Here is a 20,054-nt window from a genome sequence, read left to right as displayed (position 1 = left end):
AAAGCTTTTCATCATAGAGAGTGGAGCAATAGCACCCTCCTGTGGCCAGAATCAAGCAAAACCTCCAGAACGTCAAAGTTGAGGAAAATGCCAACATAATACCTTGATGTATTATGTCTGCTCTGTCTGTTTAACAGCACTGAATGTTTGCCATGTATGTGTTCTGTGATATGCCCTGTGATATGCCCTGTGATATGCACTCCCATTCAGGGTGAAAAGGGCAAAACATAAAATCTGTAAATAAATATAACTGTTCATTTAGGCCTGGAATAAATATGGCTTTGGAGCCAGTACATGCTGACTCTGGTTTAAGTTACATATAATACAGGAGGAGGATGCCATGATTGCTTTATTGGACAGATCAGTACCTATTCAAAAGGATCTCCGATATGTTGTACTGCTGAGCGAGTAGCTAACAGTTTTCTCAATAGGTATAGGTTTCCTTGGCTAGAGCTACATCATCCGCTATTGTGAGCCTGTTTAAATAGAGTGAGTGGAAAACCATAATATCCACGAGAGAAAAAACGACAACCTCTTGGACTACACAGTAGCAAAAGAAAGTGAAGGATTACTGTAAAAGAGAAGAGCCTCTAAGACAAACTAGAGGAATTTATTAAGGCCAACGTAACATGGAAGACTAGTCTGAAGATAGACACATTTCTTAGAAATTTTGTTGAAAGGCAAGAAGTTACATCCATACTTTATACCTTAGTTCCCAGGAAAAAAAGGGTTGTGTAGGGGGTTTGCAGAAAATAGATATTCTATACAAAAAATTATATAAAAATTAGGAATTATTGCATTTACCAAGGATACGGGCATCCATTTGTGGTGACAGAAGCAGTCTGGGCTTTTAAAATACCTATGGTTTGTTAAAAGAGAATGCACAAAAAGTATAGAATTGCTACAAAAGAGACAAAACTTCAATTCCTGAGCATACTAAAGCTATCAAATATTAGAAGAACTAGGGAAGGCAAACTCCTGCAGTACAGGATTCATGGGCATTTTCTTTCCACACATTGCTTGCCTCCTTCTTCATATTCTTGCTTGGAGATCCACATCTGCTGGAAGGTACCCTGAAAAACAAAAATCACAATTCAAAAGATGTTGGAATTCAACTCCACGCTGCCCAAGTCTCAAGTCCTCAACAAGGAACAATTAGTTTAGTATAGACTAAAGGTTTCCCTTTGAACTTGTCTTTCTTACACTTTAGTATGGAGAATATGTGCTGTGTGCTTTGAGATCTGTCTCTGCTTGTGTGTCAGAGAGATGTAGTGATTGGTGTTTATTCCCTCTCTTTGAAAATTTAGAAGAGATGGGTGTCAAGAGTAGCTCAGACCAAGTTCTTTACTATTAAGAAATGCAATTATTTCTTATTATTGTAAATAAACCTTTTGTGATTTTTTTTTAAAGATTGGACACTGCATGTTTGCCTCCTAAACTCTGAATTCTTTACAGCCACATTACACAGCATGCTCTGCTTGCTAGTGAGCTGATGCTCAATTTTTGTACCCTGTTCGTTTTTGGATGCGCTGCTGTATATTTTAAGGTAGTTTTCACTAACAAAAGGTTGGCGCAGAAAGGGTTGATTGGTTGATCAAGCAGTCTGAAGCAGTTCTCTACAATATCTGCATAAATCTGTCAGAAATGTATACTTTTGGGGATTTTTCCCTTACCCTGTTGTAACACTAGAATTGAGGGGCATGCATTGAAAGCAGCAGGAGGTTTAGGATAGATGAAAGGAAGCAGTGCCTTGTGCAACGTTAAACTGTAGAACTCAGCAGCAAAAAGTTAGTTGAATAATTTAAAAGTGGATTCATGACAAAAAAAATGTTCAATTCTGCACTTAGTTTCTATTATGGCTAACATAGAATGTAAGTTATGATCATTCCTATCCTACTTTTCAGAGGACAAGCTGGGTGTATCTTAACATAGAAATTATACTGGATCATACCAAAGGCCTACTGCCCTTTGTTTAGCCTATAACGCTATCTATTGCAACTTTCTGTGGTTAATTGAATGCCTACAGAAAGGCTGCCACTAAGATGAGGCCAGTTGTGCATCCATATTCTGTTCCATCTCATTTCTCCTTTTCAAACATTTGTCTCACCAACAGCCTTCCACATCCCCTTCGAAGCAGCCCCCACCACCCAAGCCTGGTTAATGTACTAACCAGAGAAGCCAAAATGGAGCCTCCAATCCAGGAACTAAACCTTCGCTCGACTGTTGTGTTGTTTGCTATCAACTTCAGTCGCATGCTCTGAAATCAGATGAGATCATTGATGGAGAGGGGAAAGAAGGACTCATAATGGGGTTTTCAGACAAACACAGAAGCAAACAAATCGTTAATCTTTCTAAAAGACCTCAGTACTAACTTTCCCAGCATAGCACCTTCAATATAAAACATTTGAATAGCACTTTTCCAAGATCAGGACATTGTCATGAATGAGAAACTTCCTCCCATTTCCACTGACATTCACAAGCCTTTGAGACAATGGTTCTCAACCTGTGGTTCTCCAGGTGTTTTGGCCTACAACTCCCAGAAATCCCAGCCAGTTTACCAGCTGTTAAGGATTTCTGGGAGTTGAAAGCCAAAACATCTGGGGACCCACAGGTTGAGAACCACTGCTCTAAGAAAAATAAACATTTATCTAGGCCTTATTCTATGGTATGCTGTAATAAACAACTTTTTAAAAGGCTTAAACAAGACTTGCCATCAGAAACTGGAGATTTTAATGTGATAAAGATCAGAGGACCAAGCAAGTAGTAGCTTTATCATATATGTTATGATATCATATATGCTTTGCAAGACCATTTTTCCTTTTGAAGAACAGTAGTCATTCCATCACCTGCTTCATATTAATTAAATTGGAAATCATTTCTGACAAGCCCCTTCAAATGGGGCTCCTTAGGCACACAGAACTGTCACAATGCTTATATGAATCACCAGGGGATTATCATTAATAGAGATATTGCATATTAATTTTATTTTATTTTTATTGATTGATTGATTGATTGATAGATTGATTGCACTTCTACCCCACCCTTTTCAGCCTGAAGGCAACTCAGGGCGGCGTATAGACTGGCAACAATTAGATGCCACAACATACACACATCAATTAAAAACAGTTAAAACACATAATAAAATCCACATAAAATCAATTAAACTATAATAATTAATGTCTTCGAGTTCAACGCCTGGACCTGCATACACTGTGATTCACAATCCTGGTTTGTAGGAAGTGTTCAAGTCACAGCTTCCTGGTTTGAAAATCCAGGAACTGAGGAAATATTGAGGTTCAACATTCATTCTGGCAGGTACACAACACTGTGTCTGAACTGAGTCTGCGTGTGAAAGAGCAACATGTGCAAACTTCTCTACACACACGTGAAGCACAAAACTGAACACACTTGGGCAATTCACAAGCCCATCAATCTCTGATTTATGTTTAACAAGTCAGTTCCAGAAGTGAAATATCGCGATAATTCAAACTTACTGGAGGGGTTTTCTGGGAGAGTTCTCTATTCAGTCTGTCTGTAAAGCTCTGCAGTAGTGTATTGCCTCCTGCTACAATCACACTACCATACAGGCCCTGGAGAAAGGAGGCAGCAGTTTACAGAATAAGTTACAATTATATTTTTTTAACATAGAAAGCAATAAAATCACATGTGTGCATATAAGCTGAAAGCAGAACGGTTTACACATTTGGCCACAGGATAGAGAAAGTCCTTCACACACGAAAAGAGTGGTTCTCAACCTGTGGGTCCCCAGGTGTTTTGGCCTACAACTCCCAGAAATCCCAGCCAGTTTACCAGCTGTTAGGATTTCTGAGAGTTGAAGACCAAAATATCTGGGGACCCACGGGTTGAGAACCACTGCACCACAATGTGAAATTGGAGATTTGAACTTGAACTTATTTTTGGTTTGGACTTGCTCTAGTTTTAAGAACTAATTTGAATTAGATTTATAATTTCAAAATATTGTTACATTTTTAATATAGCCTTATAAACTTCCAAGCACAAAAATAAAATTTGATTTTTTTACCTAGTAGTTTTTTAAATTTTTATATATTTTAACTGTAAGTACCTATATTTATTTGTAGATCTCACTATTTATTTATCGTATCAGAAACAAATTGATGATACAGTTGTAATGCATTTAAAAACACAAAGAAAGTTTTAAAACTTGGCATTATACTAAATATCCTTTGACCAGTATCTGGCCACTTGGAGTGCCTCTGATGTTGTTATAAGGAGGTCCTCCATTGTGCATGTGGCAGGGCTCAGGTTGCATTGTAATAGGTGGCCTGTGGTTTGCTTTTCTCCACACTTGCATGTCGTGGGCTCCACTTTGTGGCTCCATTTCTTAAGGTTGGCTCTGCATCTCTTGGTGCCAGAAGCGCAGTCTGTTCAGCGCCTTCCATATCTCACTACTTTAATGTTACATAAATCTGCATGATATGGTTAATATACATAATCATCCTCGTAAATTTATCTCAGCCATCCCTTGCTGATAAAAACAACACCCAGGAGTGTATCAGATGCACTAAAACGTTTAAAACCTGCAAGCTCTAGTTCTGAAATCAAGAGCACAGAGTCCTTCTGCTTCTCAATAATCTCTAATTCTGCTGAATTAGAGATTTCCTGATTCAAAATATTCCGGCGCATGGAAATTCACAATTTGAGTGAAAGTATGGACAATTAATCAAGCATAGCTAATACCTATTAATTTCACTCATTCCTAGTTTTATCTGCCAAGTTTGCATTCTAATTGAGACAGAAGCTGGCTGTATTTTACGGATTTCCTAGCAGCTTTATTTCTGGGTTTGCTGCTTCTCTTTCTAGATCTAGAATTGAGATTTTTTTCCCCCTTTAATTCATATAATATGTGTTTAATGAATGAGTGCTAACTACCCTGAGAATCTTCACAGGCTGAAAGGTTAAGTACAATATGGTTCCTATATTTGCACATATGTGAAACTGTAAACAATAGTGAAACCTATTATCCATATATACTCGAGTATAAGCCGACCCGAATATAAGCTGAGGCACCTAATTTTACCCCAAAAAGCTGGAGAAACATATTGATTTGAGCATAAGCTGAGGGTGGAAAATGCAGCAGATACTGGCAAATTTCAAAATAAAAATGGATATTAATATAATTACATTAATTGAGGCGTCAGTAGGTTAAATGTTTTTGATTATTGACATAAAATTGTAATAATAACAACAATAAATAAAGTAAAATAATAAAAGAAATAATAATAATAGAGTAAAATAATGTAAATATAAAATTAATAATAAATAGAGTAAAATAATAAATGTAATAGCAACAACAACAACAGAGTAAAACGATAAAGAACTTTGACTTGAATATAAGCCGAGGAGGGCTTTTTCAACCTAAAAAAGGGCTCAAAAACTCAGCTCATACTCAAGTATATATGGTATTTTCAATGGGACAAACAATGAATGTACCAAGAAGAAAGTGATGCATGCCTTATGTGAATAAGCGAAACTAAATAAGCGAGAGCACTATATCAATGAGCATTTAGCAAAGTGAAAAGGAGGTAATTCCAGGTCATTTTTGCATTAACCTAGCATGTCTATTAACTAATACCTACCGGCCTGATGTCTATATCACACATTCCGACACTCGTTGTGACCACATGGCTCACACCAAGCATTGTATTGCCAGATAAACCCTAAAGGGAAAGAAATAATATTCTGGGTCAATAACATTACTGAAAAAAGAACCAAAACACAATGTCACAAAATATTCCTCATTCTCAATATGCCAAGAACCACCAAATGGAGCCATGTGTCGGGGGATAAACTACCGAAGCAATCAGCCTCAGCAACCGACTCCCCCGTTTGTAAAGAATACATGGAAACTGTTAGACAAGAAAACAAAGCAGTATAAACTCATTAGAAATCTTTGCTTTCCCCACAGAAGACCCATCACTTCCTGGGAGTTGCTCTAGTGCAGGCATGGGCAAACTTCAGCCCTCCAGGTGTTCTGTACTTAAACTCCCACCATTCCAAACAGCTGGTAGGTTGTTAGAAACTGTGGGAGTTGAAGTCCAAAATACCTGGAGGGTCGAAATTTGCCCATGCCTGCTCTAGTGCCTCTGTGAAAGAGTAGGGATGAGAGTCTTGCACTGCTAGAATTTTGTTTTCAAGTTTAAGCCTACAAAGGTGGTATGCATAAGATAATAGTTTTGTAGTGTATTACTAACAAGTAATACAACATACTACATTTCTGAGTTCCCCCTGTAATACACAATGGAGATAAGAGGTGAGGTTGCTTCTTATGTTAGCATGGAAGTCAATATTTCCAAACTCTGGTAAATCTCTTTGGGTCCAAGATATTTTCACAAACCATCTGAGAAAGTTTTACCTTTACATTGGAAGGGTCAAATAAACCTTCAGGGATTTTTAGCCGCTCGGCACCGAAGTCACAGTTGTAACCATTGGGAAACTCATAATGTACAGTTGGCATCTGTGCAGCCACCCTGAAAGCGGAAACCACACTTTTTAAAGGAAAGTTATAATGCAATTCTTATGCACAAAAGTGAATGGTTTTTCCTGTCAATATTTCCCCATAAAAATCCCTAGGATTGACTTGTTAAGACACCATGAATTTGACATTAAATTTAGAAAGACATACTGTTCATCATATGCTGAATCAGAGACTTGCAGGACAGAAGCTTGAAAATCTTGAATCACACACTGTGAAGAGAAAAGATACACATTTCAAGCAATGTTATGAGATTTCCTCTTCAAAACGCTTTAATTATCAACATATGAAAATAACTAGATACAGTAGAACATGTTTTCACTGCCAGCAATGTGAAATAGCATCAAAACGAAAAGTATCAGGCATCCTAAAGTGTAATTCCAGGCAGATAAACACTTGGAAAAGTATTGTGGAAGGCTTTCATGGCTGGAATCACTAGGTTCTTGTGGATTTTTTCGGGCTACAGAGCCATGTTCTAGAGGCATTTCTCCTGTAAGATGCAGGCAAAACGTCAGGAAAAATGCCTCTAGAACATGGCTCTGTAGCCCGAAAAAACCCACAAGAACCTACTTGGAAAAGTGTATTGTCGAAGGCTTTCATGGCTGGAATCACTAGGTTCTTGTGGGTTTTTCAGGCTATAGGGCCATGTTCTAGAGGCATTTCTCCTGACGTTTCGCCTGCATCTATGGCAAGCATCCTCAGAGGTAGTGAGGTCACTACCTCTGAGGATGCTTGCCATAGATGCAGGCGATGCTTGCCATAGATGCAGGCGAAACGTCAGGAGAAATGCCTCTAGAACATGGCCCTATAGCCCAAAAAAACCCACAAGAACTTGGAAAAGTATTTGTAATGTCATAGTGAATCAGAAGAGATAGCAATGTGAGAGCAGATAAATATTAAATGCCGTCTCAAGCATCAGTACATCCACCTCCAATAAGAAGGCTATTTTAGTATGGTCATCACCAGATTTTACACAGCACACAGAAGTATATATGTTGTGACAGTGTTCCTTCAAATAATTTGATTTATGGTGACTCTATGGTGAACTGATCATAGGGTTCAAGTTCACTTTATTACGGTCAATGACTAGCTTGAGAGAAGTGAGACACAATCATAGGACTTTCCTGACAAGATTTCTTTAGAGGGGGATTTGCTTTTTCCTCTTTCGAGGCTGAGAGATCGTGACTTGCCCAAGGTCACCCAGTAGGTTTCCATGGCTGGGATTTGAGCCCTGGTCCAACACTCAAACTACTATACCAACTGGCCCAGAGTGTATCTAAAAAGTGAGAACTAACCTATCTAGCTATAATTCAAAGGCATAGCCTATTAGTCTGGATCAGTACACAAAAGGATCTTGTAGCACCTTTGAGGCAAACAATCCGACAAGTCTCTCTCCTCATCTTTGGGAGTTAGAATTCAGACACAAGAATTTTTTTAAAGTTGATCTTTCATAACCACTTTCTGAAGTGACCACCTCAGTGGTATTGATGCTGCAAACAGTCCTGATAAATTCACTTCTTCAACTGTGCAATTTGTACCAATTTATATGGAGGAAGGCTAAGCTTTACAGAAAGGTCTTCATCTTCTTCAATCAACAAACCAGCCCTCTGTGCCATCACCTACAGCAAAAAATACTTCTAGAGCTAATTTCTTTAGCAGCACATACTCACCGTGCACATATAATTGTGCCAAGTCCTTGTGACTTGTGGCAATTTCTCTTTCCTCTTCCAGTTTGCTGGAGAACCCTCACGAACAGCTTCCTGCAATAGCAAACCAAGGTGATTCCAACATTTCTATATCTACATGCATTAACCAAGGTGGATGTAATCGCACTGCAGGGTCAAATCAATAAACCATCTAACATCACAATGACTTTCAGTTGAAAATTATAGCTTGAACTAAGCATTTCAGGGAAACAATTCAAATCTAAGGGCTGGATAACACACACAAGGTATGACCTTTTAAAGTCTCTAAGGCTGTAAGAACAGTAGTGCTAGGATTCACAGAAGTACCATCTAACCCAGTGGCTCTCAATCTGTGGGTCCCCAGATGGTTTGGCCTTCAACTCCCAGAAATCCTAACAACTGGTAAACTGGCTGGGATTTCTGGGAGTTGTAGCCCAAAACACCTGAGGACCCACAGGTTGAGAACCACTGATCTAACCCTCTTATCCCCACAATGGCCAACCAGTTGCCTGTAGGAAGCATCAAGTAGGAAATGAGTTTATCAGCAACCTCCCAGTTCTGCTCCTCATCCCTGGTATAGGGAACCATACTTGCAAACTGACACTGGAGGTAGCATATAGCCCAACTGTGTCGCAGGCACTGACAGTCTTATCTTCTATGAGTTTCTCCAGGCATTCTTTAAAACATCCAAGTTGGAGGCTATCACTACACCTTCTGGTAGCAAGTTCTTACTATTTGCCATGTGGAAAAGATATATCCTTCTTCTCTCCTGAATCTTTGCCATTAGTTTCACTGAATGAACTAAAGTTATTCTCCTGAGCCTCCTGTAGGTGTGTGTTTGTGTGTATGAATTGTCATATTTTTAGGTAATTTTCCACCTCAAGCCAATATAAAATCATGTGCAAGCAAGGGGATAACGTTTCCTCCCATCCTCATTTTCATCATGTAGCACGTGCATGTGAGGGAAAAAAGGTTGAACACTGTGAAAGCCACTCACTGCATGGCTATCATCCTCCTCCCAGTAGACTTAAATCAAGGAAAAGTTTAATGAGAACCACCACTCCTCTTCATGTTCCCCTAGCAACAGCAAAAGTATCCCTCTGGGTGGCTAAACCAGGAAATCCCTATTGGATGTCCCCCCACGAGGGTCTTCCTGCAGGGGCAAACCAAGAATGGGCAACTTGGAAGATCCTGAACAGACTCAGGAGTGGAGTGGGCAGATCAAAAGACAACCTGGCAAAATGCAACTATCTAGAAGAATCCTCCACCTTGTTCGATTGTAGAGCAGAACAACCAACTCAACATCTGTATGCTTGCCTACAATGCCCTGCCTCATCCACAGAGGAAGAACTATTCAAAACTATAGACAATGAGGTCGCTTTTGCCCATTTTTGGTCTAAAATTATTTAGCCACTTGTGTTCCTTCTAATTTATAAGTTTTATACTTGTTTATTTATGCAATGCTTTTGACACTAAATAAATAAATCATGTAGAATCACTTCTGGTGCACCCAGGCACATTGTACACCGGGGGGGGGGGGGTCTCTCCCCACAATGTAGCTCATCCATTTTAAATCAATGATAGTGTGCCTAAAATACAGGTAAGTTTAAATGGCTGGATTCCTAAAATGAAGTGGAGGCTCAAGAGGGAAGCTAAGTCCAGAAGAGCTACCAAATTCTACCTGAACAGAAGGTGGAGTTTCTGAAAAATAGCCAATATACATGCAAAACATGCCACCAGCAACCCAGTCTGAGACTTTTTCATAGCATCCCATAAAACCTCTTACCTTGGAGGCAATCATATACGGAGGGATTATCTCGACATTCATTTCCTGAAACAGCTCTCTGCACTGCATTGTAATGAAATCTCCAGCTAGAGGCGATTTCACAATCCCTACAAAGACAGGACATTAGTGGGATATGTGAAAAAGGTTGAGTCCTACCACACACATGACATTTTGCACACAAGGATGCTTTATAGATGCAAGCTGTTTCCTTCGCACCAGCCCTGTCAGTTTCTGCATTGTAGCATTTCACTATGCTTTTGCTCTGAATCTTCCTGAAACCCAGAAAAAAAAATCTAAAATGTGCCATGCTACATGTATTCAGCCTGCTATTGCTTGTGTCAAATCTAAATCTGTCATAGCAGCCATGCCGTTCCAAGCCACTTCAGTAAAGGTGGTTTTAGCAGAGACAATGAATTTTCCAAGGAGCATTCGTAACAAGGTATCACAATCAAAACGTATGTAATCAGACCTCTTTCTCCAAAGAATGCAGTCAAATGTTCCTGGCAAGTACACAGAATAATATGAAATTCTCCCACATGTTGCTTAAGCCCTAGTAATCTATGTAAATAAAAATTTAGTGTTCGTTTATGGGATTAACATAACTCAAAAACCATTGGCGAATTGACACCAAATTTGGACACAATACACGTATCAGGCCAACAACTGACCATCACTCATAAAAACACTGAAAAACACTGTGGAAGGGACTTTAAAAGCAAAAAAAACACATTACAATGCATGCACATAACCATATATAAGCACACATTTATACACACACAAAGCACATATACACAGACTAGGCCACAGCAATGCGTGGCAGGGGATGGCTAATCATGTATACTGCTTCTGAATATGGAAGTTCCATTTTGGCTAACACAATTTATTATTGTCTTCCATGAGTTCAGTTAAAGTAATTTTTAAAATGTATCATGGCCATCACTATATGTTTCAGTGCATGAATGAGCTCACTCAATTGTTTGTCATACACCTACAAAGTTCTCAGTGTAACTTCCAAGTTGCGATCAGACCATCTCTAGAATGACTCTTACCTTGTTGGAGCACATATCCATCATGCACTGGAATTGCAGTGGTATGTGTCGCTCCACTGTCTAAAATCAAGCCTGTGGATCTGCCATTAGCAAAGCTATTAAAAGCAGTTAAGGAACATGCATCATGGTAAATTCTTATTTAAAACTGCATTTACCATTGAGATCATTCTATGTTAAGTTACATTTCCACTCCACGTATACCCACCTACCTTAACCTTCAACAAGATTTCCCTAGGCAGTTTGCCCCAAAATATGTAAATGCATTAAGAAGCTAGATGAAACATTTGCACAACTGTGTCCAACAAGTCCTGGAGTGTTTTCTAATACTATGGAATTTCCAAAATTTACTAAAAATGTCCCCTTGGTGGGCACTGATGAAGGATCATAGAATCATAGAGTTGGAAGAGATCACAAGGACCATCTAGTCCAACCCCCTGCCATGCAGCAAAGGTACAATCAAAGCACCCTCAACAGATGGCAATCCAGCCTCTATTTAAACCCTTCAAGGAAGGACCCTCTGCTACACTCCAAGGCAGAGTTCCACTTCTGAACAGCTCTCCTAATGTTCAATTGAAATCTCCTCTCCTGTAATTCGAACCCCTTGCTCCGAGTCCTAGTCTCCAGGGCAGCAGAAAGCAAACCTGCTCCCTCTTCCTGATGACAGCTTTCCAAACATTTAAACATGGTGATCATGTCTCCTCTCAACGTTCTCTTGTGCAGGCTAAACATACCCAAATCTTTAAACCACTCCTCAAAAGTCTGGAAACCATGTTCTGGATATTCTGCAATACCCAGCTACACAAAGCCAAAAAATAGTTTCCCATGGGATGGAGCATTTTTCTAAGCCACTGACAGAACTCCCTTTCTGCAAAAAGAAAAATGTGACCAACATAATTTCTGGAACATTTCAAGGATACGCTGTAAGTACTGCAGTTTTGCACAAGAAGAAAGCAGGAATATTGTAATGTTCAAACATCAGTTCGGTCAGCTTCTCACGCTTCGCTCTGGTGTTCCACTACAGCAGCAAAGAGAAAAATGTGTTCTCACATGCAACCAAATAGGAACACGCCATTTAAATGGGATAGAAAAGCCTGCATTATTTCATTTATCACTTTATCATGGTATGGACAAAACACTTCATGAAAGTCATGATTTGCAAACAGGAAACCAGGATGATGAATACATATTCTCAGATACCCCCTATGGTATGTAACTTGTTCCTTCCTTACCCCAAGGAAATTAATGTTTCTATATTATTTATACAATTATAGATAACACATTTGCTTCACAAATTACCATATACGATTTGCACAGATTTTAAAATTACTATTAAAAGGAAACTTGGTTGAGATTTGCACACATTTAAAATTAAACTATACCATACTGGGTAGAAAGCAGTAAGAAACTGTTTAGAAGAAAAAGTGCATGCTTCCAAAGCCAGCTCTAAGACCAGCTCAACCGTGGAGAAACTACTGATTACTGTAAAAATTTCCAGTGAAGAAATTCTGAAAAAAACTACACTCTGCATGTTTGAATGTGTGTAGAAGTAGTTTACCAGCTAAGCTCAGTAATATAATCAATATCCCATATGTTGCACAGAATGAAAAAAAAAACAAAACAAAACAGAAAGGGGTGGGGGAACCATCTGCCCTCCAAGCAAAGGGCAACATGGACATGTTTGAAAAACAACAACATCGAACTAACATCCACAATCACCAGAGTTTCTCTGCCCATTAACACTGAACAAAACAGCTACACAACATTTTAGAGAATAAAGCAATGACAACAGCAGGCATAACATATATTTTCCTTAAACATTCTACATATGACAGGCTAGAATAGATAACTCAGTAGCATTGCCTAGGTGCTTTTCAAAGCCCTGGTTCTAAATTTACCATTCATTCTACCTCGACAATTTAGTTAGAATTTCACAGTTCTTAAATTGCCAGAGATCTATGCATCAAATTTATCAGACACATTAAATATATATATGTGTGTGTGTTTTTTTACTCACCGGTGCTTCAGACATTAGGACAGGATGCAATGCTGCTTCAGATTTAATATGCATCTTGTAAGTATGATCCAATATTGCTTGGAAGCTATCCCAATCTTCAACTGCAACAACAAAAGGATAATCAAAGCCACTTATGTTAGAAATTGTGTTTTGAGTGGAACCTGAACTACACTATCAGCACAAGGCCTAGCATGAGTCCTATGTAGACAGGCAAGTGGCAGGAAAAAAGCAGGCTAGCAGATTGAGAGCATGAGCACAATCCCAGCCACAGTAACAGAACATTCAATTCCTGACTTTCAATGTACTCACAGCCCTGAGAGGTCAGATGGATAATGTCACTGCATGTGACTTAATAATACTAGATGAATTTTTCTGGAACCATACCACAAAATATGCGTTCCTCATTAGTTAATCAAAGTGTTTGTTGAAAAATGTACTATTTGCCCCCAAACACAATGTCTAAAGTTTTATCATCTTTAGTTGTCATTGAGAGAATAAATTTCTGGTCATAAAGTCTACTTATAATTGAATGGACAACTATTGGGCATGATGGGGTAACACTGGCCCAGAAGAAACTTGAAAGGCAAACCTGTGCCATCCCATATTTATTTTTTTTGTCCTAAATGCCCCCAAGTCTGAAATCAGTTTGAAAACAATGGTGTGCAAAAGTTAATTAGGCATGACATCTGCCTTGCATAAGCCTTATTGAGCCAAGTTCTCCATCTCAAGGTTTCTCCCCAACGGCAACTTCTATGAACAAAGAAGATTTAATTCAATTGCTGGATTATCTCTATTAAATCAACTGAATGTACACATGCATAGATGTAAAAGATAAAGGTTTTCCCTAACATTAACTATTGTCCGACTCTGGGGTGTGGTGCTCATTTCCATTTCTAAACCGAAGAGCCAGCATTATCCATAGACATCTCCTAGGTCATATGGCTGTTACCATCCTGCCAGAGAGGTACCTATTGATCTACTCACATTTGCATGTTTTCAAACTGCTAGCTTGGCAGAAGCTGGGGCTAACAGTGGGAGCTCACCCCATTCCCCAAATTCGAACTGCCAACCTTTCAGTCAGCAAGTTCAGCAGCTCAGAGATGTACCTAGTTGAAAATGACTATTGGATTGGGGAGAGTCTTAGATCTGGGGCACAGCTTAGCTAGCTGAGCTAAAATTTATGCTTTTTCTACACATTTGGGTTGTTGCTATCCAAAGTAAGGCTATCAGTGGTTCAGCATTATCTCTGCACTGAGCCACCATGTTTGAGAATGTGTTGAATGGGAAGTGTTCCCAAGGAAAAGGGGAAAACACAATAAGGCAGACAAATATCATTTTTTTAATAAATGTCATATTTTCCCCACAATAATATTTAAAATTAATTTCTTTTATTTCTTTGCAGAAAAAGCACAAGTAGGTGAATGGCTCAGTAACTAGGGATAGTTAGAAGGGATACCTTCTAAAAAACTTGGATATTTTAAAATCTCAGCAATATCAAAGCCAAATTTCTTTCACTTCCTGACCACTGAGTGTTCCACAAGCAGATCAATTCCCCTTTGTTGAGTATCACGTATAACAATCTCTGTTGTTTCTGAAGTCAAAGCCCAGATTTAAGGGAGGAAATGCAAACTTCATACTCATTCCATTTTTTAAAGGTGAAATGGCCTCCATGTTCTCCCTTGGAACTCGCAAGGCATTTGTGTCTATGTAGTACGTTGGGCCTTGTTTGTTTTTGTCACCATCAATCTCCATCATGGAGCTTCCATCATCCCGATCCATTACCATGCCAATGGCAGTGGGGAAATCAACCTGCAATGAGAGGTTTGGAAACAAGGTTATGTGATGCTCTCAGCAAGCTCTCTGTTCCTTTCCTCTTAGGCACATCTTATGGTTCACTCATACATTATGATATATTTTCTTGTTTCCGTGTCTTCTTTCACTTTTAAATATGTTTTATATTGGTTTAAAATATATTTAACCTGCTTTTTATGGCACATGGTCCTCTCAGAATGGCTCACTAGATGGCAAAATGTAGATACAATGCTCATATGCACACAGAGAGCAGCAACAGCTAAAGATTTTTTTGCAGACCAAAAAAGAGGCATCCTCAGCATTTTTAAAGATAGCAGCAATAACGACATAGGTTTCCCTGGAAGATAAAGCCTTCAAACAGAAACCTCTATTCCCTAGAACTATCCAGGCAGCCTTTGAAGCTGGTCTTAGTACTTTTCAAAGCACATTTTGTACAGTACAGCAGTTTGGGGTAGCCAGTGAGATGCAGTATTTTGAGCACTGGACGACAACTCTGCAGACTAGGATTCGAATTCCTGCTCAATTATGAAAGCTCACTGTAGGCAAATCACGCTCTCCCAGCCTCAGAGGAAGAGAAAAGCAAACTCTTCCCAAGAAAACCCCATAATAGGCTCACCTAATGGTCAAAAATGACAAGATGGAATTCTTGGGAACAGCCATGTCCCCACCTGAAATGCCTCTGAATGTGGTGGGAACACGGGAAAAGCCACCCGCGAAGAGCTGAATGCATGGGCAGGCTCGTAGAAGAGAACATGGCCTACTGGACAGACTAGACTACCCCCGACATATGGCCATCCAGCCTCTGCTTAAAGGCCTCCAAAGAAGGAGCCTCCACCATACTCCGAGGCAGAGAAAACAAGAGTGCTCCTTCCTTCCTATGACTTCCCCTCACATATTTATGCATGGCTATCATCATGTCTCCTCCTCTGCCTTCTCTTCTGCAGGCTAAACATGCTCAGCTCTTTAAGCCACTCCTCATAGGGCTTGTTCTCCAGACCCTTGATTATTTTAGTCACCCTCCTTTGGACACATTGCAATTTGTCAATATCTCCCTTCAATTGTGGTGCCTAGAATTGGACACAGTATTCCAGGTGTGGTCTGACCAAGGCAGAATAGAATAGAAAGGTAGAATGACTTCCCTGGATCTAGACACTAGACTCCTATTGATGCAGGCCAAAATACCATTAGATTTTTTAGCTGTTGCATGACATTGTTGGCTCATGTTTACTTGTTGTCCACAAGGACTCCATGATCTTTTTCACACGTATTGAGCCAGGTGCCCCCCCCCCACCATCACCACCACCACTCTGTATTTCTGCATTTCATTTTTTCTGCCTAAGTGGAGTATCTTGCATTTGTTCCTGCTGAACTTCATTTTGTTAGTTCTGGCCAATCACCACTCTCATATGTTAAGGTTGTTTGGATTTGTGCTCCTGTCTTCTGGAGTATTGGCTACGCCTCCCAATTTAGTTTTGTCTGCAAACTTGATGATCCTGCCTTCTAACCCTTCATCTAAGTCATTAATAAAGATGTTGAACAGGACCGGGCCCAGGACGGAACCCTGCGACACTCCGCTTGTTACTTCTTTCCAGGATGAGGAGGAAGCATTGGTGAGCACCCTCTGGGTTCGTCCATTTAACCAATTACAGATTCACCTAGCCGTAATTTTGCCTAGCCCACATTTGGATAGTTTCCTTGCCGGAAAGTCATGGGGGACCTTCACACTTGCCTCAAGCAGACAAAAGCTCTTTCTCCCACCGTGGACATTCCACAGATATTTAAACCTCACTTGTCTAGTTTCCAACAGACCTCATCACCTCTGAGAATTCTTCAGGAATACGGCAATACATTTTCTAATGTTACACCATTAAACTGTATTTCTGGCACGAAACGATGGCTCTTACTACACTGCCATATAAAATCCAGATAATCTGCTTTGATTATATGGCAGTGTAGACGATGCCATTGTTACCAGGTAATAACAGCCCACTTTTGTTCTTACCTTTGGGCAGTCTTCTCCAGCATAGCCAGCTCTCACAGTGTAAGACCCGATATCAAAGACCAGAGCTCCAACTTCATCTGCAAACACAAATATAGACTCTGGATAACTTTGATTAAACAAAAACAAAATCTTATGAGGCAAATAAGTTTATTTATTTATTATTTATTCAAAACTTTTATATCCCGATCTTCTCAACCTCCACAGAGGGACTCAGACCGGCTCACAATGCCACAACACAGTTTAAAACATCATACAACAGTAGATTAAAATACATATAAAGTAAAATACATATAAGCCAGTTCACCAAGGTAAAATCATGTCCAACTTAGTCCGCATATGTCAATAACTTTAGTCTGTTGCCGGTCTCAGCCATTATTCTGGGAAAGCTTCAATCCATAGCCAGGATTTCACTAGCTTCCTGAAGGTAAGGAGAGAGGGGGCAGATCTAATCTCATTTGGGAGAGAGTTCCATAGCCGAGGGGCCACCATGGAAAAGGCCCGGTCTCTCGTCCCCACCAGACACAATTGCAAAAGTGGTGGAACTGAGAGCAGAGCCCCTCTGGAAGATCTTAACAGCCTTGATGGTTCATAGGGGAGAATACGTTCGGACAGGTAAACTGGACCGAAACCGTATCTGGTTTTGTAGGTTAAAACCAGCACTTTGAATTGTGCTTGGAAGGTAATTGACAGCCTGTGGAGCTGGCGCAACAGAGGAGTTGTGTGCTCCCTGTACCCCGCTCCTGTCCGTAGCCTGGCTGCCGAGCGTTGGACTTATTGCAGTTTCCGGGCAGTCTTCAGAGGCAACCCGGAAGACTGCCCGGAAGCCTCAACTAGTCCAACGTTCAGTAGCCAGGTTGCTCACTGGGGCTGGGTACAGGCAGTGCACAACGCCCTTGTTACACCATCTCCACTGGCTGCCGAGTAGGATAGTCTTCCAGGCTCAGTATTCTGGTGGGTCCATAGGTGACTGTGGAGCCCAATTCTTGATCTGCATCTTCTCCCGCAGTGAGGGCATTGGTTTCCAGGTGGAAGGCGGTCTTGGTCGGGGTTGGCTTGACGCACCTTTCTCCTGGCACGTTTCTCTCTTTCGCCCCCCATTCCTGCCTCTTCAAATTCTGCAGCACTGCTGGTCACAGCTGACCTCCAGCTGGAGCGGTCAAGGGACAGGTCTTTCCAGTTCTCGGTGTCTATGCCACAGTTTTTAAGGTTGGCTTTGAGCCCATCTTTAAATCTCTTTTCCTGTCCATCAACGTTCCGTTTTCTATTCTTAAGTTCAGAGTACAGCAACTGCCTTGGGAGACGGTGGTCAGGCATCCAGACAACGTAGCCGGTCCAGCAGAGTTGATGGCAGAGGACCATCACTTCAATGCTGGTGGTCTTTGCTTCTTCCAGCACACTGACGTTTGTCTGCTTGTCTTCCCAGGAGTTGCATGTGACGTCTGTAGACAGTCCACGTCTCACAGGCATATAGCAGGGTTGGGAGGACAATAGCTTTATAGACAATCACCTTGGTATCCCTACGGATGTCCTGGTTCTCAAACACTCTCTGCTTCATTCGGGAAAATGCTGCACTCATAGAGCTCAGGTGGTGTTGTATTTCGGTGTCGATGTTGACTTTGGTGGAGAGGTGGCTGCCAAGGTAGCGGAAATGGTCAACATTTTCTAATGTTGCACCATTGTATCTCTGGCATTGGAGAGGGGATGGCTGGTGACTGCTAGAACAGCACTTTGGTTTTCTCGATGTTCAGTGACGGGCCAAGTTTCGTGTACGCTTCTGCAAAGGTATTTAGAGTGGCTTGTAGATCTTGGACCACCGTGGCCAAGTCAGACTTCCCAAGGTACGGGAAAAGCTCTCCTGGTCACCGCCGAAACCTGGTGTTCCAGGCTCAACGATGAATCCAGGATGACTCCCAAGCTGCAAACCTGCACCATCTGGGCGTCCCCTGGGCAACACCCTTGCAGACGGCCAATTCTCTCACACCAGAAGCGACTTGCAGTCTCTTGTGTCGCTCCTGACACGACAAAATAAAAGGGGGAGTGTAACCCTATGCCCTGTTTGGCCTTGCGTCTGACCAGGAGGACCTCTGTCTTGTCTGGATTGATGTTGAAAAGCCGCCTTGAGTCACCTTCGGATTCGAGAAAGGCGGGGTAGAAATATCATAAATAAATAAACAAATAAATAAGTAAGTTTATGGGCAAAATACATTGAAGTTACAGAGGCCTGGAAGACACAAGTCTCCTAACCACAACAAGTCTCCTAACAAGTCTCCAAACACAACAAAGTGACAATCCATCAAGGAGTGAGAGCTAGTTTGGAAGATGTCAGCAAAGCCATCAGCTTGTATTTCTGATCAGGCAGGCCTGGGCCAACTTGGGCCCTCCAGGGGTTTTGGACTACAACTCCCACAATTCCTAACAGCCTACCGGCTGTTAGGAATTGTGGGAGTTGTAGTCCAAAACCCCTGGAGGGCCCAAGTTGGCCCAGGCCTGGTCTAGCTGCAACTTCAGAGAGTCTAGCCTGCTTTCCACTCCAGAGTCATTCAAAGGAGAGTCCCCTTCCCTTCGGTCTTAAAGGCGCCGCAGCCCCGCCTGGCTTTCCCATCTCGCGCATGCGCCAAGCCCTCCGCTCACCTCCTCCGTAGACCCCGCCGCTCATGGCTGCAACCGAGGCTCCGCTCTGCTTCTCTTCACAGCGCGCGGCGGGATCCCTTTCTCCCGTTCTACCTCGCTAAGGCCCGCCTCCTCTCCCTCTCTCCACCAATCGGCAGCCCGCCGCTGTTCCAAAGCCCGCCTATCGCTGGAGGAGCCAACTGCAAAGGGCTCTCCTGATTGGCTTTCGTTTTGCCTAGTAGGTATCATAGGGTTTGTGTCCCTCCAATGGGAGGAGAAGATTCAAGTTTGGTTGCCTTGTAGTAGTTTTGGTGGGAAGATCAGCACAGAGGGAAAAGTCTAGTCAAGGGAGAGCATTGGATTTCTGCATGTTTTGCTTGGGAGTTTAATCTGTTTTATTTTTTATTTTAATTATTTTAATTTATTTTTATTAATATTTTTATTTAATTTATTAATTAATTAATTAATCTATCTATCTTCTATATCTATCTATATATATACAAAAGAACCAATGAATGAAATCACACCAAATTTGGCAACAAAACGTCTCACAACACAAGGAGTGACCATCACTCAAAAAAT

General features: G+C 41.0%; 1 protein-coding gene across 1 annotated transcript; it reads right to left on the bottom strand.

Annotated features, from left to right (window-relative positions):
* Nucleotides 1–591: 591 nt before the first annotated feature.
* ACTL6A (actin like 6A) lies at nt 592–19,615 on the bottom strand. Its single transcript, XM_060767472.2, has 14 exons — nt 19,494–19,615; nt 16,863–16,939; nt 14,686–14,857; nt 13,049–13,149; nt 11,952–12,049; nt 11,035–11,129; nt 9,986–10,092; nt 8,185–8,274; nt 6,665–6,726; nt 6,395–6,509; nt 5,619–5,699; nt 3,495–3,590; nt 2,171–2,257; nt 592–1,073 (listed from the first exon to the last, which is right to left on the bottom strand). The coding sequence occupies exons 1-14, from the start codon at nt 19,516–19,518 to the stop codon at nt 993–995; spliced, it is 1,287 nt and encodes a 428-aa protein (XP_060623455.1). The 5' UTR covers nt 19,519–19,615; the 3' UTR covers nt 592–992.
* Between the last annotated feature and the right edge of the window lie 439 nt (nt 19,616–20,054).

This window comes from Anolis sagrei, chromosome 3 (assembly GCF_037176765.1).
Source record: "Anolis sagrei isolate rAnoSag1 chromosome 3, rAnoSag1.mat, whole genome shotgun sequence".
NCBI lineage: Eukaryota > Metazoa > Chordata > Lepidosauria > Squamata > Dactyloidae > Anolis > Anolis sagrei.
This window is presented reverse-complemented; position numbering and strand designations above follow the sequence as displayed.

Bases quoted from the DNA above. Each gene is read 5' to 3' on its own strand.
- ACTL6A (XM_060767472.2), bottom strand. From the start codon at position 19,518: ATGAGCGGCGGGGTCTACGGAGGAG. The intron at 13,150-14,685 runs GTATGAAGTTTG...TTGTTGTTGCAG, and splicing joins ACCTTTAAAAAATGGAATGA to TTGAAGATTGGGATAGCTTC. The intron at 5,700-6,394 runs GTAAAACTTTCT...CTTTCCCTTTAG, and splicing joins TTGACCCTTCCAATGTAAAG to GGTTTATCTGGCAATACAAT.